General features: G+C 36.4%; 1 protein-coding gene across 1 annotated transcript in view; it reads right to left on the bottom strand.

The window, feature by feature from the left end:
* The window catches only part of FAR1 (fatty acyl-CoA reductase 1), a 72,980-nt gene that overhangs the window by 22,757 nt on the left and 22,726 nt on the right, over positions 1-27,497 (bottom strand). Inside the window, exons 2-3 of the mRNA XM_065881949.1 lie at positions 16,904-17,099; positions 6,629-6,804 (exon numbers count right to left, since the gene is read on the bottom strand). Coding sequence (XP_065738021.1) covers positions 6,629-6,804; positions 16,904-17,092 — 365 coding nt within the window. The 5' untranslated portion in view covers positions 17,093-17,099. The remainder of the gene's footprint in view (positions 1-6,628; positions 6,805-16,903; positions 17,100-27,497) is intronic.

Genomic DNA, 27,497 nt, shown 5'->3' with positions numbered 1-27,497 from the left:
AACTTCATATTAGGATTGTAAAAATAAAAGCACAAATTAAAAATTTTAAATTACCCAGAAATAGACACAGATAATTTCAGTCTTTGGCTTTTATGCATACATTTTTGAAGTCATTTTAGACTTCTTTTGCCTCTTGATTTTTGAAAGCATACTGTTTTATGAATGGCTATACCACCAGGAGAAGTAGGAATCATTGAGTAATTTTAAAATGCTATGGTAGAGTCATCAATAAGGGTAAAACAGTCAAAGAAAACTCAAAAACATTAAATTATATTAATATATAATCAAGTAAAAGTATGTTTACTTCTCTCTTTGTAGCAATTAACCCAAACACCTTTTTAAGACTACCTTACAAAATTCAAAGGGGTGTTATAATACATTTGTTACAAGAGGCAAATGCAAGACCCCAAGATGATCTATATATTCCCTTCCTGAAGTTTACTTGAGGTAAATAAGTTCACAAATGCAAAAGTATATATGCAGAAAAATAATCGATGAAGCATCATCTAGTAATAGCAAAAGCCTAGAGAGCTCAAATATTCACTATGAAATGGTATAATAAAGTAGGTATCTTATCACAACGAAAGAATACAGCCATTAAATAACTGACAACTATAAAAACATGGAAAATCTGTGTGAATAATATTTTTTAAATATATAGATTATGAAGTGAAACAGGATTAAAAACAAGACTCTGGAATAAGACCTGGGTTCAAACCCTGGTTTAGCCTGCCTATCAGCTAGGATTAGGTGACCTTGTAAAGTCATTCAAGCACTCAGGCCTCAATTTCTTCATCTGTAAAGGAGAATACGTAATGGAGACTAACTACTAAGATTTGTATAAAGTTAAATTAAACAAAACAGCTTGCAAGTATTCAGCATTATTCTTAACATAGTCCCAAAATAGGCATTCAATAAATATTACTTAAGGGGTGGATAGTTTTTGCTTTCTATTATACTTTTGTTTATAACTTACTTGAGGGGAAAAAAGTTGAAATACCCCAAACCAGTAATACTGTGAAAAAACTGGCAAAGTAATACACTGTTGGTGACACTATAAACTGATACAACTGATCCGAAAGAGACTAGGACAAAGTACCAGGAATTACAGAAATGACAGAGTTATTAATCTAGTTAACCCACTGAAATTAACTGAGAGGAAAAACTTGTTCTAACCGTAATTTTTCAAACAGAAAGAAATTAAGATTCCTTAAATTTGTTTCTTGGGTTTTTTGGTTGTGTTTTTGCTTTTGTGTTTTAATTGAAATATACTTGATTTACAACGTTGTGTTAGCTTCTGGTGTACAGCAAAGTGATTCAGTTATACATATATATTCTTCTTCATATTCTTTTCCATTATGGTTTATTACAGGATATTAAATATAGTTCCCAGTGTATACATTAGGACCTTGTTGTTTATCCATTCTATCTATAATAATTTGCATCCTCTAGTCCCTAACTCCCAATCCAACCCTCCCCTGCCCCTACCCCTTGGCAACCATAAGTCTGTTCTCTATGTCTGTGAGTCAGTTTGTTTTGTAGATAAGTTCATTTGTGTCATATTTTAGATTCTGCATATAAGTGATATCATATGGTATTTGTCTTTCTCTTTCTGACTTACTTCATGTAATATGATAATCTCTAGGTCCATCCATGTAGTTGCAAATGGCGTTATTTCATTCTTTTTCATGGTTGAGTAATATTTCTCTCTCTGTGTGTGTGTGTGTGTGTGTGTGTATACACGCACACACACACACACACACACACACACACACACACCACCACATCTTCCCTATCCATTCATCTGCTGATGGACATTTAGGTTGTTTCCATGTCTTGGCTATTGTAAATAGTGCTGCTATGAACACAGGGTTGCATATATCTTTTTGAATTATAGTTTTGTCCAGATATATGTGCCCGGGAGTGGGATTGCTGGACCATATGGCAACTCTATTTTTAGTTTTTGAGGAACCTGCATACTGTTCTCCATAGAAATTGGCTGCACCAATTTACATTCCCACCAACAGCGTAGGAGGGTTCCCTTTTCTCCACACCCTCAGAAAAATTCCCTATATTTGCTATACTAAGTGAACATGACATAAATTACAGTATAGTAACATGATGAAATAACATATCATGAAAATTATAACTATGAAAAAGTTAGAAATATGGAAATTGTTTCAATAAGTAAAATTACAAATTCTATATTTACGTTTTATGGAAAACAACGTATTTTCAAAGAGAGACCACAAGAAAATTTTTTTTTTTAAATAAAAATAGTTTTGAGTACTTTCTGAAATTCTTACATTTTCAGTATTTAAGAAGAAAAAAATCCAACTGTTCTTTTAAAAGGCCAGGATATGTCACAGATAGAATCTGGTCTACTTGACTGTAAAGTAGTTCTTTGATGCGTATCACATTTGCAAAACAGTGGGAATGGGGAGGGTACTGTTTTCAAAAAGGTATACAGAGAATATCCTGTTACAGGTTTCTGAGGACAGAACAACAAGTTCTGGGTCACTAGGAATAAGAAGTAATTCATGAGAGGAAAAACTCTTGGGACTTATTTTTTCTTTTAATTTAATATTATCTGAGAACCTATGAAAACACACTAAAAGGAAAAATAATTTTTTTAATGGACTAATTGGGCTGGGATCTTAAAAACATGAGTGTATCTTTTTCCTTCCTTATCTCAACTGAGGGAGGAAAATCTGTTTAAATAGATATCCAGCAAAAAAGACGTTTCACAGAGAGGATACTGTCCACTAGACTATAAGGCAATGTGCTATTTTCTTTTGCATTTGCAAAACAATAGTGGTAGGGAGAGTGATGTTTTGGGAACAGAACACAAAGGATATTTTGTTACAGGTTCCTGAGGATGGTGACAGAATTTCTGGGTCACTGAAAATAAGGAATAACTTGAGAGAGGAAGCACTCCTGAGCTTTGCCTACTCACCTCTTCCCATCCATCCGCACCTGACAGCGCAAACCTGAAGGCATTTTGTGCCCATGTAAATAACTTAGTATCTCTGCCAGGCTAGTATCCTCATTGTTTTACTACCATCCAATTTGTACACCTTGAACTTTAGGCTGAGACCCTGAAATGTTAGATCTGAAAGCATTTAGCAGTACCAAACAAACATAAAGTTCTCACTATGTTTTGGTTATGGGTATTCATAAACGCATCTTATATAACACTGGCTTTTTGGGGGGAGAGCAAAAATGAACAAATCTTTGTAATTATGGTCTATCACTAATGTAGACATAGAAACCACTTTAATAAAGGAAAAAGCTCAACTTGAACTGCCAATAAATTTTCTTATTCACCTGTCTTCTATTGACATATTGGGTTGTTCAAAATCTATGCTGATAACACTTTTAAGACCTTAAACCAGAGATCATGCTTTGCTTGACAGACACCTGTGAGCTTATTAAAAATGCAGATTGCTGGCCCTCATCTTCAGACACTTTTTAATGTGTCTTAAATCACATTTTTTTTTTTTCTTTTGCGGTACACGGCCTCTCCCTGTTGTGGCCTCTCCCGTTGAGGAGCACAGGCTCCGGACGCGCAGGCTCAACGGTCATGGCTCACGGGCCCAGCCGCTCCGCGGCATGTGGGATCTTCCCGGACCAGAGCACGAACCCGTGTCCCCTGCATCGGCAGGTGAACTCTCAACCACTACGCCACCAGGGAAGCCCTTAAATCACATCTTATATAAGCTCCCCAGGCCATTCTGGTCTCTTCCTCATCACTCCCTTCCCCACCTCTGAAAAAATACTACCTACATGAGATCTCATCACTATACTGCTGCTGATTTTTTTTTAACTTAATGAAGATATAGAAACAGATGTCTATTAAGGGGACCACTAATCAATCAGGGTAGGGGATCCGGTCGCTTGTAATTTAAATCACACCCTAGGCTCTTATTAAAAATGAGGATTCCTGGGTATTATCTCAAAACTAGAGGGTCTGAATTTGGCAAATACAGTCCAAGACTATGCATTTTTAACACATTTTCCAGTAATCCTTAAGATTCATAATACATTCTAAAGTTTGAGAATCCATGCCCTTAGGCTCAACAGTTTCTTGATCTTTTCTAAATCATCTATCTTTACTTCCACTGCTTTCTGAACACCTACTCTCATATTCATACCCCAAATTGCTCTAGCTCTAAAATCTCATACTATGAATTTTCCCCAGACCACACTACCTGTCCTCCCATTTCTGCCCTTAAGCCAGTTTTCTGTCCTCATCATGGTCTTTAGTCTCCTGATACTTCTTTACTCTCAAGTCCAATGGCCCTATTCTACCTTCTAAGAGATACCATACCTATGGTCAACTATTTAAGTAACTCCCTTTATTATCCTCAATATCACTCTCTCCTCAACTTTTGTATTTCTTTATAATTCCTAATCTTGATATCCATTTTTTCCCACTTCAAGATTTATAGACCACCGTATCTGAAAATAAATGAGCTCTGCCACCTCTCAACTCTCACAGCACTTTAATGTATGCTCTTCAGTAACTCCACATTTTCTATCCTATTTTATGGTTATTTAAGTATATTACATTTCCTCTAATAGACAATATGGACTTTGCAAATAGGATCTGTGTACAATTTATTTTGATTTCTCCCAAAATACAGAGTATAATGTTGGGAGTAAAATCTGGATTTTCTTGTCCTGGCAGTAAAGGCTCTGAACCATTTTTTATTTGTGGGCTAACTTAAAAAGTGGCTATAAAGAATAATTGTTTAGTAAGTAGTTATTATATGTCAACCTACAGTATTTTAGAATGTTGTAGTATCACCACTTAGACATCAATATCAATTAATGACTAGGATTAGGTCATGCCCTGACAAGGAAGAGAAGAACAATAAATTTTCTTGTTCACCTGTCTACCTCCTTCCACTATGGCATCACTAGTGAAAGAAGAAAGAATAATAATAATAATAAAAAGATTTCCCTTTTGTTAATGGTAACTTTGCTTACCCTGAGGGGAGAAAGAAGAGAGAACATTCCCCAAAAGTATTACACTTTGGTTCTCCTCGTTACTTGGATGAGTTTCACCCTAATGAATGTTGCCTGTTTGTAAAACAATTTCCCCTCCAAAAGCATCTGATTTTCCCTTTGAGGACTATACCATAATTATCAAGTATCTATATACCTTTTTCCTTGAAAACAGTTTCATAAGGCTATGTGAACTCTTTCTTTTGGTTATGAAAAAAATGAAAGCTAGAACTACAGGGAAAAATACCAGTTAGATGGACTACTTCATATTAAAAACCTACCTGTAACTGCACTATCCAAATATAATAACTGGCCAATATTAAAAGATATGTATATAAATACACATTTATGTACACACATATTTTATGAAAATGAGATTATACTATAGTTCTAATAAGATTCTTTTGTCACTTTTGAATCCTGAACACATAATTGCTGCATAAAAAGAACTAAAATGTAAATAAATTATTACCACCAGATAATAAAGGATAAAGTCAAGATTAGAACTAAGGTGTGTAATTCCAAAGCTCCCGCCCTCTCCATGATACAGTGCTGCCTCAGCTTCCTCAAGTATAAAATGGATTTGACCATTATATTACATTGGGTAACATTAAGCATGGAATGAAATAATGAGCGAGAAAACACCCTGAAACTATAAAGCATTGTTAGAGGAATCTAAGGGACTATTATAGTGTCCTCACCTGCAATATAGGCAAAACTCACTGTAATGCTTTGGCACTGAACTGTCATGTTATATACACTGTCGATTAAGGTTTATACTTCTACACATAGACAATATGGGGGATAATCTCAAAACTCTTTACAATCAGAATTGAACTTAAAAACATTTTAAGAAGGCCTTCAAGCAATTATGAAACCTAAAGAAGTGTGCACCATTTTAATTGATATAAGACCATACAATTAGATTAACATTATAAAACTGTATATAACATCAAAAAATGCTCTGAATTAAGCACCATTATTTGAAATGTGTATTTGTTAGATTTTTTAAAACATAGTGACCATTTAAAATGTTATTTTTTTCTTGAAATAGGGCATCTTGAAGGAAGTCCAAACCGTTTTTAAAGTAAACCTATATCCAATGTACCCTGCCCTTAACACAGATACCAAAGTTTTAAAACAAAAACAGGGTATGACTTCAATGTATAAGCCATTTCATCTTACTCTGCAAAACCTGAGCCTAACTTTTTAAAATTTTCAGATGAATATGTGTGAAGTAGACAAAGCTGCTGGGGTATACACTTCTGAAAGAATGGAGGGCAGAGGAAATAAACATTATTAGTTGTTAAGACTAATACTCCTACCCAAGGGAAACTTCTCTTTCTTCTACTCCACACTTCCCATTTCTTGCCTCCTCCCTGCCCCATATATAAATTTATGGCAACTTCTAATAAACATATACTAGCTATCCGATGTTGTTAAACTGTTAAGAAGAGAAAGAAAATTCTTTTAATACTCTGTAGGACACAGAATGCTACAATTAACAGAGAGCAAACATTTTCAAAACACTTTCAAATGACTTGACTAAAAAGTAGAATTCAAATTAGATCTTTTAACTGTGCTGCAGTTCAAATATCATATAAATACCTTTACTTACCTCAAGTTTTCATTAAACCTTACTGTAGCTGCACAGTGGAATATAATATTGGTAGACTCTATGATGATCTCTTTATCTTCTTCACTAAGAGCCAGTTTAGGTTGGGTGAGTTCACTGTTGACTGCTATAATTTTCTCCCTAAAATCTGGATTTTCATCTCTCAATCTGTCAAAAAGCTATCAAAGGGGAAAAACATTTTAGGGCAGTATTTTTCAACTTTCTAAAACCCATCATCACCACCTTTTCCTCCCCCAAGGATCACTATTTTTTAAATTTCCACTACGTGAATCCTAAGGTTGCTTAAATTGCTATCATTCTGCATGAAAAACACTCTATGGGGTCCACATTGTTATCCCCATTTTATAGATGAGGAATCTGAGACACAGAGAGGTTAAGTAACTTGCCAAAGGACACAGGGCTGGTAGCTTGCAGAGTTAAATTTTAACTGTCCATGCCTTTGTTGATTAGATTGTATTATCTCTCAGAATAGACATAAGCAGCACAGACATCAGAACAACGTTTAAAATGATCATCCAGGGACTTCCTGGTGGTGCAGCAGTTAAGAATCCGCCTGCCAATGCAGGGCACACGGGTTCGATCCCTGGTCCGGGAAGATCCCACATACCGCGGAGCAACTAAGCCTGTGCATCACAACCACTGAGCCTGCACTCTAGAGCCCACGAGCCACAACTACTGAGCCTGTGTGCCACAACTACTGAGCCTGTGTGCCACAACTACTGAAGCCTGCGCACCTAGAGCCCGTGCTCTGCAACAAGAGAAGCCACCACAATGAAAAGGAGCCCCTGCTCTCCACAACTAGAGAAAGCCTGCATGCAGCAACGAAGACCCAACTCAGATAAAAATAAATAAATAACATTTTTAAAAAAATAAATAAAAAGATCATTCAGATTTCTAAAATCCAAACCTTAATTTATCACTTCATTTTATTTTGCTTTTAGTCTCTTTTAGTAGATTAAAATACCATTAATCATACTCTACCTAATATCTTAGGAAAATTTTAAAGGGGAAAACAAAGTAAGTATGTTAAAGGAAAAAAAATTTGGTAAGCAAATGTGAATATGAAGCTGGATAAACTTGAGAAATACATACAGGATTCTAACTTGAAAATAGAAAATTCAGTATTCCTTAAGTATACTCAAAGGAATAAATTTTTAACTGGAGAATCAGATCCCAAAATGGTTACAGTATAAAGGTACATTCAATTTTGAGTCAAATTTAATTTTTTATCGCAGATTTTATAGAGGAACACTGATGTCACCTCCAGATCACTGTTCTATTACACCCTGACTCTCCACTCCATTTAAAGTCCATATTTGTAGTTTAAGCAGAGATTCTGAAATCTGGGGAAAAAGTCTATAAAACATATATGGTACTCGCTTTCATCTTCCCAGGTGACTTCTAGTAAGTAACAGTCTTCCCCTCCACCACTGCTAGCTAGTGACTTCAATATTATTGTTTTTTTATATTAATTAATAAAACATTTACTAAGCATTTCAGATGAACTAAGTACCTTCTAGACACTGAGAAAACAAGAATTATGACCTTTGCCTCAGTCTATTTAGAGTCTAATAGGAAAAATTAGACAAGTAAACAGTTAAAATATAATGTTATAAGTAATAAAATAGGGATAATATAAGTGTTATGAGACTGTACAGGAGCAACATCTAGCCCTGCTAGTTGGGAAGGACCTGAGATTATAAAGTAGAAGAATAGTGTTTCAGGTAGAGAAAGTAGCATGTATAACCACCTAGAAGTAACAGAGCATTAATGTTTGGGAAATTTTAAAAACTCAGTAAGACTTGGCCAATGACTGGAAGAGGGATAAGGAATATAAACTCCACGTGGACAGGGACTAGGTCTATTTTGCTCAGAACAAAGGCCCTAGATAACAGAGTGCCTGGCAAGATAGTGACATGATAAACATTTGTTAAATGAATAAATTCATTAGGTGGAAAACACTGGAATAAATTCATTAGGTGGAAAACACTTTCCACATTAGGTGGAAAGCTATGGAGATATGAGTTCAGTTTTGTGAATGCTGAGTATAAAGTGCCAATGAGAACACCCCAGAAGACTGGTCTAGTAGAGATAACTGGCTCTGTGGGTCCTGAGTTCAGGGAAGAAAGAGTCAGACTACTGATACAGATTTTATTAACCACCCAGGTAGCAGCAGTGATGAGCACCCAAGGTCCAGACTATATGAAGCTTTTTCCAAATCTAATTTAAAATACAACCTTTCACCTCACACAAAACAGAAGGTGCTGAGTAATTACCTAAATGGACCTAGTAAGAAGAGATCAAGGCCTAGGACAGAATTCTGAAGAATATTTAAGGGGCTAGCAGAGAAAAAGGAGCCTGAGGAATGACCAGAAAAGTACTTTTAACACACTGAATTCAGACTTTTTCATTCTCCCAGACTGCCAATGACCTTTAATTCCCCTTCATATCAGATATCTCCACCACTACCACCAATACATGATCACGCTGCTTCACAAGTTACATCTCAAATGTGATGCTCTTCCCTTCTTTAGCTACCATCTCTTTATTCAATACCATCTTTTCCAAAGTCTTTAACCCACTGGTACCCCAATTAGTTCCTACTTTATTAAGTCCACTAATGCCCTCTTTAATGTATTTTATTCCCTTTCCAGAATTTATTTCGTGGTCAACTATTTGCACTCCTTGCCAGCAATGAGGTTTACCTTCCCAGAGACATTCCTGTAAATCAGTGGTTCTCAAGTTGGGGCAATTTTAGCCCCCAGGGAACATTTGGTGATGTCTGAAGACATTTTTCTTTGTCAAAACTGGGATGGTGAGGAGAGGGAGCTGCTGGCATTCAGTGGGTAGAGGCCAGGAATGTTGACCACCCTACAATGCATAGGACAGCTCCCCATAACAAAGAATTATCTGGCCCAAAATGTGAATAGTGCTGAAGTTGAGAAATTCTGCTATAAGACAATGTCCCACTATAGTATATGCTCTATGCCTATGCTCTTTTATTCCTGTTGCAAAATCATAGAAGGCTCTACCTAAAGGTTTCTTAACAACTTTAAGTGTACATATTCACTGCTACTTGATATAAAAAGAACTCATTTTATTGGTTCACCAGAAATGCTATACATAAGTGGGAATGAATGGCCCTAGGAGTAAGTGGTGGGATGTGCCGGGGGGAATTAAAAGCGTAAGATAAAATGACAAAATTTTATAGAGTATTTTAGTCAAATATTTATTTAGACAAATACTTGGGGACAAGGCACTTTTATATTGAAAATAATGGCCATATGTTTAGACTAAACTACAAAAGTTCAATGAAATTTCAGGCTTTCAGTAGAAGATAATCATTTTCTTTACAAATCAGACTTACTGGTGAGGAAAAATTTTAGAAGCATTACCCTGGAGACCCCAGAGAAGATGCCCAACTCTTTCACATTTTACTTAGGTCCTCAATTCCAACCAAGACATCAGCTTCAATAACTGCTCCTATCCAATCTCTCTTAACACCTCTACACTCTCTCTTCCTTCCCTCTTCCCTCTTAAAAGCTCTCTAGACTGTAGGCTCCATTAAGGCAGGGACTCTTATTTATTCCTGAATTCAACCCCTTACATCAAGTCAAGTGCCCAGCACTGAGTACACACAATAAATGTTTTCTGAAAAATAAAAAATGAATAAGAAAAAATAACCTCTCATTAGGGGGAAGGAGGGTGTTGGGAAGGGAATTACAATATACCAATTACAAGTGGTTCATGATAAAATGCAAAGATGAGTAAACAAAGGGCAGAGATGGCAGCAAAACACACATGCAGGCATTATTACTTAAAATAGGCCTTGTGGTCTGATAGCCCCCTTGATGACTCCCTTCTCACAGGTTTTCAGGGAAGCAAAGAATTCCAAAAGGATGTGGCAAAAAATCAGAAAGAGAAAAAAGAAGAGAGACTAACATACACTATCTGAGTAGTTAAGAAGTTCAGGGATAACTTCTAAATTTTGGAGAAAGGATTTTACATCCTACAGTTAAATAAAAATAAAAGCAACATGTTAAGTATCTGCTGCATGATGTCAAAGAAAAGCTACTGTGACATGACAATTAGTTCTAATCCAAAGAACTATCACAAAGGTATACAAAGTTCATTCAAAGTAAAAAGTCTGCTTAGTTGCTATGTAAGGATTTGCTAATTTTTTTGTTTTTTCCAACAGGACTATAAGAATTTAGATAGACAAATGAGCATCATTCTCTTCCAAAAAAAAAAAAAAATAATGCTATCATTGACATTTCTTTGGAGGGATATGCCTATAGAGTCAGAGTCCTTGCAAAACTGAGCTCACAGCTTTCTAATCACTTTTGTTTCTGACTCTAATTTTATTCTCTGAATCTTTACTGCCAAGCTTGGGTTCAAATTAATTTTGGATGTCTGCAAAAGTCAACTCTCTCCTTAAAGCATGAACATTTGCCCCTATTCAGTATATCCATTAGAATGTGCCAGTAGGCTGTCCCCACATGGTCTAAGCAACACTGTACACTCTTAATCAGCACCAGTTCGCAAAGTGTAGAAGATCCTAGGAGTCCCTGAGACCCCCACTTAGGGAGTTCACGAAGTCAAAACTATTTTCATAATAAAAGTAAAACATTATTTGCATTTTTCACTTTCATTCTCTCACAAGTATAGAGAGGAATTTTCCAAAGCTACAGGTGTAATGACATCATCACTCTCGATGGCTCATGGAATGTGTGCTTGTATGTATATTCTTTTACTTTAAAAATTTCCCAATTTTAAATGGGACCTAATGAAACTTAAAAGCTTTTGCACAGCAAAGGAAACCATAAACAAGACAAAAAGACAACCCTCAGAATGGGAGAAAATATTTGCAGATGAAGCAACTGACAAAGGATTAATTTCCAAAATTTACAAGCAGCTCATGCAACTCAATATCAAAAAAACAAACAACCCCATTGTAAAGCAATTATACCCCAATAAAGATGTTTAAAAAAAAAAACCAACCCAATCCAAAAATGGGCAGAAGACCTAAACAGACATTTCTCCAAAGAAGATACACAGATTGCCAACAAACACATGAAAGGATGAACAGCACTAATCATTAGAGAAATGCAAATCAAAACTACAATGAGGTATCACCTCACACCAGTCAGAATGGCCATCATCAAAAAATCTACAAACAATAAATGCTGGAGGGTATGGAGAAAAGGGAACCCTCTTGCACTGTTGGTGGGAATGTAAATTGATACAGCCACTATGAAGAACAGTACGGAGGTTCCTTAAAAAACTAAAAATAGAACTACCATATGACCTAGCAATCCCACTACTGGGCATATACCCTGAGAAAACCATAGTTCAAAAAGGGTCATGTACCACAATGCTCACTGCAGCTCTATTTACAATAGCCAGGACATGGAAGCAACCTAAGTGTCCATCAACAGATGAATGGATAAAGAATTGGCACATATATACAATGGAATATTACTCAGCCATAAAAAGAAACAAAATTGAGTTATTTGTAGTGAGGTGGAAGGACACAGAGACTGTCATATAGAGTGAAGTAAGTCAGAAAGAGAAAAATAAATACCATATGCTAACACATATATATGGAATCTAAAAAAAGGATCTGAAGAACCTAGGGGCAGGACAGGAATAAAGACGTAGACGTAGAGAATGGACTTGAGGACACAGGGAGGGGGAAGGGTAAGCTGGGACAAAGTGAGAGAGTGGCATGGACTTACATATACTAACAAAGGAAAAACAGATAACTAGTGGGAAGCAGCCCATAGCACAGGGAGATCAGCTTGGTGCTTTGTGACCACCTAGAGGGGTGGGATAGGGAGGGTGGTAGGGAGACGCAAGAGGGAGGAGATACAGGGATATATGTATATGTATAGCTGATTCACTTTGTTATAAAGCATTAACTTAACACACCATTGTAAAGCAATTATACTCCAATAAAGCTGTTAAAAAAAAAAGAAGAGAGGAAACTAGAAGAGGAATACAGCATAAAGCTTACTTTGATAAATCTATACATAGAAAAAGATGGATGAAGAGCTGAACTCGGGAAGCATAGATCATACCTACAGTGTGAATACCCGACTGTTTGGAAAATTGTTCTTTTTAAATAACTCTCAGCACTCGATGAATGATCTAGCAATCCAGTATAAAATAAATCAATATTAATATTGCACTACAATTATCATAAGTACTAAATCACTATCATTGCTATTACTGCTTCTATCATGTTTTGAGTTTTTACTATGGCCCAGGCTTTGTGCAAAATGTTTTAAATAGCAGTATCTTATTTGAATCAATCATTCAACATGTATTTAACACGTGGTCTGTGTAAGGTATTGTTAAAGTCTCAAAACTTTACAAAGAGGTGTTACAGACTGAAAAAAAAAATTCTCAATTTTAATCTCTACTACGATAATACATCAGTAAGATATTTGAAATAAAACCTCACAAAAGCAAAATCTCTTTGAAGTCCTCAATAATTTTTAAGAGTGTAAAGGGGTCCAGAGGTCAAAAGTTTTTGAGAATCACTGCCTTAAATAAATAGAATCTTTCAACCTATTTGGATGATATGAAAAAATACAGCCATAAGGTAATAATATCAGTCTGCAATACACTGCAGTCAATATACATTATCAAATAATTTGCTCAAGAGTTTTAATTAAAAGTCACTTGGAAAAAGCTATAAATTATATCACGTTTTTAAAAAAGTCCTTACACTAGGCTACCAAATACTTTTAATTTTAAAATGATATTGAATACAGTTTAGTTGATCTTCCCAGTTCTCAGGAAAAACTGAAAATGACCTTTGTACCTACCACACTTTAAGATGGCAAATTCTTCAAGCATAGTTATTATGTAGCTAGATTTTATGGTAGTAAATACTGAAATATTAACTCACATCTTTTTTTTATTGTCTCTAAAGAATTTAGAAACAATAATGAAAATGACTAAAACTTGTCTTTTTTTTTGTGTGTGTGTGTGTGTGTGTGTGGCCATTCCCCCTGGCACCCAGGATCTTAGTTCCCCGACTAGGGATCAAACCCATGCCCCCTCCAGTGGAAGCAAAGAGTCTTAACCAATGGATCGCCAGGGAAGTCCCTTGTCTTTTTTTTTAATTGAGATAACTAACACTGGTTTATAACATCATATAAGTTCCACGATTAGGACATTATATTTTGACTCCTATATACACTACTGCGTGCTCACCAAGAAAAGCTTAGTTTCCATCTGTCACCATACAGTTGACCCCCTTTTACCCATTTCACCCTACCCCCAACCCCTTCCTCTCTGGTAATCACTACTCTGTTCTCTGTTTTCACATTTAACCCACATCTTACTTCTAAAAATAAGTACATAGAAAGTTCATGTGATAATTCCTTAATCTAAGAGTTTAAAGTTAACACTTGCTACATTTTTCTCATGTGTAAGTATAAATATTTGTTTGAAACCCTCTTCCTCATGTTAAACAAGCAAAAATTTAAAAGAATAATTAACAATTTCGATTTTTGATATTTTAATAATTAACAATTAATTAACAATAAAAGAATAATCAATAATTTTGATTTTCGATATTTTAAAAGGCAAAAACCTCACTTGGGTAGAGGAGAGTGTTAGTAGGAATACTCCAGCACTTAGTATTTACTTTACATGTCTTATACAGAGTCCAGTAAAGCAAACACCACAGCTTGCTCTGACACTCTTCCAACCTACCAAGCAGTTCTCAGAGCCTTTGCCCGTGCTGTTCTCTCTACCTTTAACACTCTTCCTCCACGTACCACATGGATTCTTCCTCACTTCATCATTCAGGTCTCTGACCAAACGTCACCTCAGAGAACTTTTTCTGACCATCGTATCTAAAGCAGCACCTCCATCACTTTCAATCCCCCTTTTCTGCTTTACTTTTGAACAGCACGTGCCACTATTCAACATGTTATATAGTTGTTAACTTGTCTCCCTAACTAGAATGTAAATTCCAAATGCTGGGATTTTGTTTTCTTCATTGCCGTATCTCTAGTAACCTGAACAGCTTCTAGTATGTAGCAGGACTCACATCTTTGCGGAAGGGAGGGCAAATGGGAAGAACATAAGTGCACGAGAGTTTGGGGCAATGGGAAGAACGTTACTAGAGTATAACTACCCTTGTGAGCTATACTGTCACTGAGTAGCCCTCAAAGAAGTAGATTTGTTTTAAAAAGTAATTCAGAGAAAAGAAGTTTTTCTAGTTGAAATAAAGATTATTTAAAGTTTTCATGTGGGGACAAACTCAATAAACAGTGGGACAAAAGTAAATATTATTTTTATTCTTTAATGCCCTATTAATAGTTTCAAACAATTTATTTTTAAAAGTAAAAACAAATATTAATTTACATCACTGTTAAAACCCTGTAGGTCTAGGATTACCTCTTAATGGGGAGGAGGGGGAATACAAACAAGAAAAACGTGGATGCTTCACAAAAGAGAAGTTTATCTTTCTGAACCAAAATTATATTTGAATGGAAATCATTCTCAAACAACGTAACATCTTAGTAAAGAAAACATTCTAAATATAGTTTAACCTTTTCTTAATTTATCCTAAGTCACTGTAGTGAATATTAGTGATTGTATTTTATTATAACTCTGTAATGTTAAGAAAATTAAAAGTTATATTTAAACCCTCCCACACTTCTGTACAGGTCTTATTGTGTACCTTCTCTTTTTCTCTTGATTCTTTTTCTGTTATCATACTTTACCACTCCTAGGAGATAAGCTTCCCACTACTGCCCTAACCCATAAACTGACTCTTATTCCTTCTGATGTTAACCTCTGTTATTCGCTGCCCTTCATGCACTTCTCTTTTGCTTTTGTCATCTTCTCTTTTAATTTTTGTAAACTTGGGCACCAAGCCTTTTGCCATTGGCTTAGGGAAATTAAGCTATTTTTACTCAGTGTGTACCAGCTACAACATACAACTAGTAAGGTATCCAACTCTCAAGATTACTTTTTCCATTTTATCACAAAGCGTTCCATCATCTTTGCCTTACTTTCTTATCTATTGGGGAAGTAATGTTATAAAGTAGAAAGGGATTTGTTATCAAGTCATCTGCGTTATATCCGACATCTATTAGCTACACAACTTCAGATAAAATAACCACCTCTGAGACTCATTGTCCATATTTGTAAAATGGGATATATCAACATCTGTCCCTACCAGAGCGTGAGCTCTGGTTTCAATCGTTCACAGACATTGGCTCTAACACTAACTATATGACCTTGTAGAATGGGAATAAGACCAGTACCTACCTTGAAGAGTTCCTGTGATAATTAAATACATTTAAGGTGCTTTGCACACAGTGCCTGGCACAACTTAAGCACTCAATAAATGTCAGCCACTATTAACTATGGATTTCTACTGAAAGATCAAAACAGGCTGGAATACAAATCATGTCTAATAAATTACTTATTAACTCTAGAGAATTGTTAATCTGTAAGTAATCAACGTATCTTTTGATACTTTGCAGCAATTCTTTCACTGCTCAGAGTAACTCAGAGGTTTCTAGTTTTGGTCTTTTTTGTTTTTTTTATACATAAGTCACAGCTGCCCTAGAAGGTTAAAAGGTATCAGATACCCACCTAATAACTAAAAAATTACATAGCTACTATACCAAACTTACTAACAATGAATGTCAGATAAATTCTAAAGCCTATAACTGTGAAATAATTTTACTCCAGTTCATTTCCATTTTTTTCTTAGCCGTATTTTACTAAAGGTTCAAATATATGACATACTCTTGTATATAACCCCTGTCACCATGTTCTTATTTGTCAAATGGGAATATGTGACTTTGCTACTTCCTAATACTTTTGTGAGGAGCAATTAGTGCTTACAAATTTTTAACTGTTATCAAAGCACTGTCTCACAGCATAGTAGCAGTTAGAAACTAACTCATTATTATCATTCTGAAACTATTTAAACATCTAGTAATTACAAATAATCTGCCTCAAATATTCTAAAAACACATTAAACCTTTACCATAAAGGTAATTTCGAACTTGTTATATAATTTTGTTCATCATAGAAGAAAGCTTTTTTCTCCTACCGATCACAAGTCATATTCAGTTTACTGCCATTCTTATAGGGTTTTTTTTTACCAATTTTTTTCAGGATACTTAGGAAATATACTAAGCTGTTGATGATTACAATAATTACATGCACAAACACACACTTTTTTCTCTCTTCCAAATGATCATTTTCCATACTTACCTTGCCACTAATGACTTCTTCTACTCGTTCCTGGGGTGTCTGTCCAGCTTTCTGCCTCACCAAAACATACACTGAATTCACCTTAGGACAAGACCTCAGCAACTTTTCCAGAAGTACCTTCCCTAGGAAACCAGTAGCTCCAGTGAGGAGGACATTCTTGCCTTCATAGTATTCTGGGATTGAAACCATTCTGATCCTAAGGAAAATATGACAAATAGGCATCACTTCAAAGATTTATGTTCATTGTTACATACTGAAAATCTCTTGGTATTCAAATAAGTATTTTCAAGGACAGGCAAAAATCAAAGTTCAACGTTAACACAAAAGGGGACATTAACGTTTGGCTCATTGTAGTAAGGTGGAAAGTACAGTGAACTGCAACACTGGCTTCTAATCCCTGTTTTTACCTGGACCACCTCAGACAAGACACTCACCTTCTCTGGGCCTGGGTTTCTTTAGTACAGTTTGTACCAAGTGACCTCTAAAAATTCCTTCAGCAATAAGAATCCAAATCTTCACTTAAACCTCAGTTAAACCCCAAACATGAATAAGTGGTGTTTCTCTGTCTCCAAAAGTATTTATAACACCAAATAGAGGTCAGCAGCAAGACTCAATTGCCTAGCTTGTATAACATGGTGAGGTGTCATATTCACCTATCATCACCAGTTGAAACAAGAGGTAACACCAAGTCCTTTCTTTTACATGTCTGTAGTGACAATATATTCAAAAGGTACTTAAACCTCCCTTTTAGTAAGAAATATAGTAAGGAATATATAGACTGACTTATCCTCCCTACCCAAATTCTACTGAAACAGCAGAAAAGAGAGTATACTAATAGAATGAACACACAAAAGAACCATGATGAGTGGAAAAAATGAGATGCAGAAGGACTCATGCAGTATGTCACTATTCAAGGCTCAAACACATTCAAAATGATGCTACTTACTGTTTAGAAATGCATATACATGATAATATTAATAAATTCATTAGAGAGAGTATAATACAATCAGAAAAGAGAATAAGAAGCTTCAATTGTATTTATGTTTTGTTTAAGCTAAGGAGTAGATACCTGTATTTTATATCTACATTTTTCACAATTATAAAAAATTAAATTCATAACAATCTGAAAACCCATTAACAAGCAAAAAGAAAAGAAGGAAGAAAGGTAGGAAGGAAGGCAAGAAAAAAGAATTTCCACAAGAAACAGATGAGACTAAACTGATAGAGAAGCCATAGCATAAGAAATAACAACCTAAGCAAAAAAAACATAGGAAAGCACCATAAGGAGGCAAGAGCTGTCCCAACCCCCTAAATAGAAAACACCAAGTTCAGGATCAAGAAGCTGAATAAAAGCTTAGGGAAATTAAGGTACCTAAAGGTTGCTCACAGAACAGCAAAGCCACTCCTGACAGTCTTACTTCCTGTATAAACTTTGGCTCCCAGGCTTAGTATCCAGATCTGCTGAGAACATCCAGCATGGCTGCTAAGGACAAAAGAGAAGTAGGGCTAAGTTTGAGGTTGTTCTGTACATCCACAAATGGAGGTGGGGCACTGGGAGAAAGGAAAGAAAAACAACCAAAAGAAGAAAAGTCTTCAGAGCACTTGTGCCCCAGAAATAAATTTTAGGTCCTCAGATTATCTGGCTGCTGCTGACCCTTAAAACAAACTCATACAGAGCTCGCAGTAATTCCACTTGGAGAAAAGATCTCTTGGAAAATCAGGCTTCAGAAAACTGAGAGGAAGGCAGTATCAGCTACCAAAACCAATCATACTAGTCCTTCATAAATATGGATAACTAAGGATCATCAGATATTTAAGAAATATCTACAAAATTAAGAAGGACCAAAATGAAAAGCAACAGAACCAACCACGAAGAAAACTAAGGTAATGAAAAATTTACAGGAAATTTAAATTCTAATAAATACCCTCCAAGTCATTCACAAGAATATTGCATCCATCGAGTAAACTACTATGAAAAAGGAACAGAGAAGAAGAAACCATTGGAGACGGAGCTCTGCCCACCACAGCAACAGCCAGCTCTACCCACCACCAGTCCCTCCTATCAGGAAACTTGCACAAGCCTCTTAGATAGCCTCATCCACCAGAAGGCAGACAGCAGAAGCAAGAAGAACTACAATCCTGCAGCCTGTGGAACAAAAACCACATTCACAGAAAGACAAGATGAAAAGGCAGAGTGCTATGCACCAGATGAAGGAACAAGATAAAACCTCAGAAAAGCAACTAAATGAAGTGGAGATAGGCAACCTTCCAGAAAAAGAAATCAGAATAATGATAGTGAAGATGATCCAGGACCTCACAAAAAGAATGGAGGCAAAGATCAAGAAGATGCAAGAAATGTTTAACAAAGACCTAGAAGAATTAAAGAACAAACAGAGATGAACAACACAATAACTGAAATGGAAAATACACTAGAAAGAATCAATAGCAGAATAACTGAGGCAGAAGAACGGATGAGCGACCTGGAAGGCAGAATGGTGGAATTCACTGCTGTGGAACAGAATAAAGAAAAAAGAATGAAAAGAAATGAAGACAGCCTAAGAGACCTCTGGGACATTAAACACAACAACATTGGCATTATAGGAGTCCCAGAAGGAGAAGAGAGAGAGAAATGACCTGAGAAAATATTTGAAAAGATTATACACGAAAACTTCCCTAACATGGGAAGGGAAATAGCCACCCAAGTCCAGGAAGCACAGATAGTCCCATACAGGATAAACCCAAGAGAAACACACTGAGACACACAGTAATCAAACTGGCAAAAATTAAAGACAAAAACAAATTATTGAAAGCAGCAAGGGAAAAACGACATAACATACAAGGGAACTCCCATAAGGTTAACAGCTGATCTCTCAGCAGAAACTCTACAAGCCAGAAGGGAATGGCATGGCATATTTAAAGTGACGAAAGGGAAGAACCTGCAACCAAGATTACTCTACATGGCAAGGATTTCATTCAGATTCGAAGGAGAAATCAAAAGCTTTACAGACAAGCAAAAGCTAAGAGAATTCAGCACCACCAAACCAGCTCTACAACAAATGCTAAAGGAACTTCTCTAAGTGGGAAACACAAGAGAAGAAAAGTACCAACAAAAACAAACCCAAAACAATTAAGAAAATGGTAATAGGAACGTACATATTGATAATTACCTTAAATGTGAATGGATTAAATACTCCAACCAAAAGACACAGGCTTGCTGAATGGATACAAAAACAAGACCCATATATATGCTGTCTACAAGAGACCAACTTCAGACCTAGGAACACATATGGACTGAAAGTGAGGGGATGGAAAAAGATATTCCATGCAAATAGAAATCAAAAGAAAGCTGGAGTGGCAAAACTATATCAGACAAAATAGACTTTAAAATAAAGAATGTTACAGGACACAAGGAAGGACACTACATAAGGATCAAGGGATCAATCCAAGAAGAAAACATAACAATTATAAATATATATGCACCCAACATAGGAGCACCTTAATACATAAGGCAACTGCTAACAGCTATAAAAGAATAAATCGGGGCTTTCCTGGTGGTGCAGTGGTTGAGAGTCTGCCTGGCGACGCAGGGGACACGGGTTTGTGCCCCAGTCCGGGAAGATCCCACATGCCGCAGAGCGGCTGGGCCCGTGAGCCATGGTCGCTGAGCCTGCGCGTCTGGAGCCTGTGCTCCGCAACGGGAGAGGCCACAACAGTGAGAGGCCCACATACCGCCAAAACAAAACAAAACAATAAATCAACAATAACACAGTAATACTGGGGGACTTTAACACCTCACTTACATCAATGGACAGATCACCCAAACAGAAAATTAATAAGGGAACATAAGCTTTAAATGACACAATAGACCAGATAGAATTAATTGATATCTATAGGACATTCCACCCAAAAACAGTAGATTACACTTTCTTCTCAAGTGCGCATGGAACGTTCTCCAGGATAGATCATGTCTTGGGCCACAAATCAAGACTCAGTAAATTTAAGAAAATCCAAATCATATCAAGCATCTTTTCTGACCACAACGCTATGGGATTAGAAAGCAATTACAGGGAAAAAAACGTAAAACACACAAACACATGGATTGTTCATATTTTGACAAAATAATATGTTACAAAAAAACCAAGAGATCACTAAAGAAATCAAAGAGGAAATCAAAAAGTACCTAGAGACAAAAGACAATGAAAACACAACGATCCAAAACCTATGGGATGCAGCAGAAGCAGTTCTAAGAGGGACGTTTATAGTAATAAAAGCCTACCTCAAGAAACAAGAAAAAAATATCAAATAAACAATCTAACCTTATGCCTAAAGGAACTAGAGAAAGAAGAAAAAACAAAACCCAAAGTTAGCAGAAGGAAAGAAATTATAAAGATCAGAGAAGAAATAGAAACAAAGAAGACAATAGCAAAGATCAACAAAACTAAAAGCTGTTCTTTTTTTTTTTTTTTTGCTGTACGCGGGCCTCTCACTGTTGTGGTCTCTCCCGTTGCGGAGCACAGGCTCTGGACGCACAGGCTCAGCGGCCATGGCACACGGGCCCAGCCGCTCCGCGGGCATGTGGGATCTTCCCGGACCGGGGCACGAACCCGTGTCGCCTGCATCGGAAGGCGGACTCTCAACCACTGCGCCACCAGGGAAGCCCTAAAAGCTGGTTCTTTGAGAAGATAAAATTGATAAACCATTAGCCAGACTCATCAAGAAAAAGAAGGAGAGCACTCAAAGCAATAAAATTAGAAATGAAAAAGGAGAAGTTACAACAGATACCGCAGAAGTACAAAGCATCCTAAGACACTACTACCAACAACTCTATGCCAATAAAATGGACAACCTGGAAGAAATGGACAAACCCTTAGAAAGCTATAACCTTTCAAGACTGAACCAGGAAGAAATAGAAAATATGAACAGACCAATCACAAGCACTGAAATTGAAACTGTGATTAAAAATCTTCCAACAAACAAAACTCCAGGACCAGATGGCTTCACAGGTGAATTCTACCAAACATTTAGAGAAGAGCTACCACCCATCCTTCTCAAACTCTTCCAAAAAACTGCAGAGGAAGAAACATGCCCAAACTCATTCTAAGAGGCCACCATCACCCTGATACCAAAACCAGACAAAGATACTACAAAAAAAGAAAATTACACACCAATATCACTGATGAATAAAGATGCAAAAATCCTCAACAAAATGCTAGCAAACAGAATGCAACAACACATTAAAAGGATCATACACCATGATCAACTGGGATTTATCCCAGGTATGCAAGGATTCTTCAATATATGCAAATCAATCAATGTGATACACCATATTAACAAATTGAAGAATAAAAACCATATGATCATCTCAATAGATGTAGAAAAAGCTTTTAACAAAATTCAACACATATTTATGATAAAAACTCTCCAGAAGTAGGCACAGAGGGAACCTACCTCAACATAAACAGGCCATATACAACAAACCCACAGCAAACATCATTCTCAATGGTGGAAAACTGAAAGCATTTCCTCTAAGATCAGGAACAAGACAAGGATGTCCACTCTCACCACTATTATTCAACATAGTCTTGGAAGTTCTAGCCACGGCAATCAGAGAAGAAAAAGAAATAAAAGGAATACAAATTGGAAAAGAAGAAGTAAAACTGTCACTGTTTGCAGATGACATGATACTATACATACAGAATCCTAAAGATGCCACCAGAAATACAATACATACAGAATCCTAAAGATGCCACCAAAAAACTACTAGAGCTAATCAGTGAATCTGGTCAAGTTGCAGGATACAAAATTAATGCACAGAAATCTCTTGCATTCCTATATGCTAATGATGAAAAATCTGAAAGAGAAATTAAGGAAACACTCCCATTTACCACTGCAACAAAAATAATAAAATACCTAGGAATAAACCTACCTAGGGAGACAGAAGACCTGTATGCAGAAAACAATATGACACTGATGAATGAAATTAATGACACAAACAGATGGAGAGATGTTTAACATGTTCTTGGATTGGAAGAATCAATATTGTGAAAATGACTATATTACCCAAAGCAATCTACAGATTCAATGCAATCCCTATCAAATTACCAATGGCATTTTTTACATAACTGGAACAACAAATCTTAAAATTTGTATGGAGACACAAAAGACCCCAAATAGCCAAAGCAATCTTGAGGGAGAAAAACGGAGCTGGAGGAATCAGACTCCCTGACTTCAGACTATACTACAAAGCTACAGTAATCAAGACAATATGATGGTACTGGCACAAAAAGAGAAATATAGATCAATAGAACAGGACAGAAAGCCCAGAGATAAACCCACACACCTATGGTCAACTAATCTATGACAAAGGAGGCAAGGATATACAATGGAGAAAAGACAGTCTCTTCAACAAGTGGTGCTGGGAAAACTGGACAGCTACATGTAAAAGAATGAAATTAGAACACTCCCTAACACCATACACAAAAATAAACTCAAAATGGATTAGAGACCTAAATGTAAGGCCAGACACTATAAAACGCTTAGAGGAAAACATAGGAAGAACACTCTTTGACATAAATCACAGCAAGACGTTTTTTGATCCACCTCTTAGAGTAATGGAAATAAAAGCAAAAATAAACAAACGGGACCTAATGAAACCTAAAAGCTTTTGCAAAGCAAGGGAAACTACAAACAAGATGAAAAGACAACCCTCAGAATGGGAGAAAATATTTGCAAATGAATCAACGGACAAAGGGTTAATCTCCAAAATATATAAACAGCCTGTGCAGCTCAATATTAAAAAAACAAACAACCCAATCCAAAAATGGGCAGAAGACCTAAATAGACATTTCTGCAAAGAAGATATACAGATGGCCAAGAAGAACATGAAAAGTGGCTCTACGTCACTAATTATTAGAGAAATGCAAATCAAAAGTACAATGAGGTATCACCTCACACCAGTTAGAAGGGGCATCATCAGAAAATCTACAAACAAGAAATGCTGGAGAGGGTGTGGAGAAAAGGGAACCCTCTTGCACTGTTGGTAGGAATGTAAATTGATACCGCCACTATGGAGAACTGTATGGAGGTTCCTTAAAAAACTAAAAATAGAATTACCATATGACCCAGCAATACCACTACTGGGCATATACTCAGAGAAAACCATAATTCAAAAAGACACATGCACATCAATGTTCACTGCAACACTGTTTACTATAGCCAGGTCATGGAAGCAACCTAAATGCCCATCGAGAGACAAATGGGTAAAGAAGATGTGGTACATACATACAGTGGAATATTACTCAGCCATTAAAAGGAAAGAAATTGGGTCATCTTAGAGACATGGATGAATCTAGAGACTGTCATGCAGAGTGAAGTAAGTCAGGAAAAGAAAAACAAATATCGTATATTAACACATATATGTGGAACCTATAAAAATAGTACAGATGAACCAGTTTGCAGGGCAGAAATTGAGACACAGCTGTAGAGAACAAACATATGGACACCAAGGGTGGAAAGTGGCGGGGGGTGGGGGTGGGGTGATGAATTGGGAGATTGGGATTGACATATATACACTAATATGTAATAAATGGATAACTAATAAGAACCTGCTGTATAAAAAAATAAAATTTAAAAATTTTAAAAAAGCATTGGAAATCAGAAATGCAAATGTACGCAGAAAATTCAGTCAATATATAAGTAAATTATTAGAATTACCAAGTGAATATGAGAACTAGATACAAGGTTTATACAGAAAAAAAAAACCACCACCAACGCATAAGAAATAAAGTTAAAAAAAACTATACCACTTATAATACCATCCAAAACACCAAAAAATTATGGAAAATATCAAGTATCGACTGATGAGGATGCAGAGAAACTGGAACTCATGCACATTGCTGATGGGAATGAAAAATGACTCAGCTGCTGTGGGAAAGTTTGGCAGTTCCTCAAAAAGTTAAACAAAAAATTATCATATGACCCTGCAATTCTGCTCCTAGGTATACACCCCAAAAGATCTGCAGATAGGTACTCAAAAAGTACATATACACACTTGTTTATAGCAGCAGTGTTTACAACAGCCAAATAGTACAAACAGCCCAAAAGTCCATCAACAAATGAATGGATCAACAAACATGTATATATAGTGGAATATTATTCAGTCATAATAAGGAATGAAGTACTGACACGTACTACAATGGGGGATGAACCTCAAAAACATACAAAGTTTAAAAAATCAGATATAGAAGATCACATACTATAGGATTTCACTTTTATGAAATATCCAGAATAGATAAATCCATAGAGACAATGCAGACTGGTGGTTGGCAGGAGCTGAAGAGTGGAGAGAATGGGCAGTGGAGGAAAACTGCTTCAGGAGCTTTACTTTGGAGTGAAGGAATTCTGGAACTAGACAGAGGTGGCAGCTGCATAACATTGTGAATGTAGCAAATGTCATTGAATTTTTCCCTTTAAAATGATTAATTTTATATTATGTGAATTTCACCTCAACGAATTTTTTGGGGGGGGCTGAGTTGGGTCTTTGTTGTGGTGCACAGGCTTCTCATTACGGTGGCTTCTCTTGTTGCAGAGCACAGGCTCTAGGCACATGGGTTTCAGTAGCTGTGGCTCACGGTTCTAGAGCACAGGCTCAGTAGTTGTGGCGCACAGGCTTAACTGCTCCATGGCATGGGGCATCTTCCCAGGCCAGGGTTCGAACCCGTGTCCCCTGCTGCATTGGCAGGCGGATTCTTAACCACTGCACCACCAGGGAAGCCCCTGAATTATTTTATTTTTGAGACCACCAAAAATTAGAAATAAATGTAAAAGATACTAATGGAAAACTACAAAACATTGAGAGAAATCAAACAATACTTAAATAAATGGAGAGATGTACTACATTCCTTAGATTCAATACAATCCCAATCAAAATTTAAGCTGTTTTTATTTATGTATGGAAACTAAGACTCTAAAATGTTACAGAAATGCAAAGGGCCAAGAGTAGCCAAGACAAGCATTAAGAACAACAAAGCTGGAGAACTTATATTACCATGTAACAAGATGCATTATAAAGCTACAGAAATGTGGTATTGGGACAAGAAGAGAAGAGTACAATCAATGGATGTCCATATAGCAAAAAATGAATCTTGACTTCTATACCACACCACACACAAAAATGAATTCCAGACAGACTATACACCCAAATGTGAAAGGTAAAATAGTTATGATTCTAGAAGATGACACAGAACATCTCCATGATCATGGGGTAGGCAAATATTTATTAAATAGGACACAAGAAGTGCTAACCAAAAAGGAAAAATATTGATAAACTGGAAGACACTAAAACTGAGTTCATCCCACAACACTATTAACAGAGAGAAAAGGCAAAACAGGTAAAAGATATTTGCAGTAGTATGTATAAATGACAACTGATTACTACCCAGAATATATGAAGAACTACAAATCAATAAGGAGAAGTGAAAAAAACAATAGAAAATGGGAAAGGCTCGAACAGAAAAGGAAGCATAAGGGAGAGTATCCAAATGGCCAATTAGCACATAAAAAAGGGCTGAGGACTTCCCTGGTGGCATAGTGGTTAAGAATCCACCTGCCAATGCAGGGGACATGGGTTCGATCCCTGGTCCGGGAAGATCCCACATGCCACGGAGCAACTATGCCTGTGTGCCACAACTACTGAGCCCACACACCGAGAGCCTATGCTCCACAACAAGAGAAGCCACTGCAATGAGAAGCCCGCACATGCAATGAAGAGTAGCCCCCGCTCCCCACAACTGGAGAAAGCCTGCGCACAGCAACAAAGACCCAATACAACCAAAAATAAATAAATAAAAATAAAATACAGTTTAAAAAATTTAAAAAGGGCTGAACTTCATTAGTTATCAAACCTCAATGTGATCCTGGTACACTGTCCCCAGAATGGCTAAAATGAAAAAGACAGACAATACATAGTACTGGTAAAGTTTCAGAGAGAGAAAAATGGAACTCTCATCTACTGCTGGAGGAAGTACAGATAGTTATAACACTTAGTAAAAGTGGTACAACCTAATAAAGCTAAACAATCACGTATCATATGATGTAGCAGCTCCATTCCTGATTATATACCAACAGAAATGAGTACATTTGTTCACCAAAAGACTCATAAACAATGTTTACATGTTTGTAGCAGCACTATTCCTACTGACCCAAAATTTTAAAAACCCAATGTCTGGTCAATAGTATATTACATAAATTATAGTATATTCATACAATGGAATATTAAAAAACAATAAGAATGAAGGAATTATCCTACACACCACATGGATGGGGCTCACAAAGAGAACACTGAGCCAAAGAGGCCAGACACAAAAGGTGTATACTGTATGATATCATGCATATAAAGTTCAAAAACAGGCAAAAATCATCTACGGTTAAAAGTCAGAACAATGGTTATATTCCAGGGGAGGAAGAGGTAGCGACCAAAAAGGGTGTGAGGGAGGCTTCTGGGATACTGGTTATGTTCTATTTCTTGATCTGGGTGGCTCATTTTTTAAAACTCGTCAAGTTGTACACAGGATTTATGGACTTTCTGAAGGTATGT

This window comes from Phocoena phocoena, chromosome 8 (genome assembly GCF_963924675.1).
Source record: "Phocoena phocoena chromosome 8, mPhoPho1.1, whole genome shotgun sequence".
Lineage (NCBI taxonomy): Eukaryota > Metazoa > Chordata > Mammalia > Artiodactyla > Phocoenidae > Phocoena > Phocoena phocoena.
Note: the sequence above shows the minus strand (reverse complement) of the source record. Positions and strands in the feature narration are given on the sequence as shown.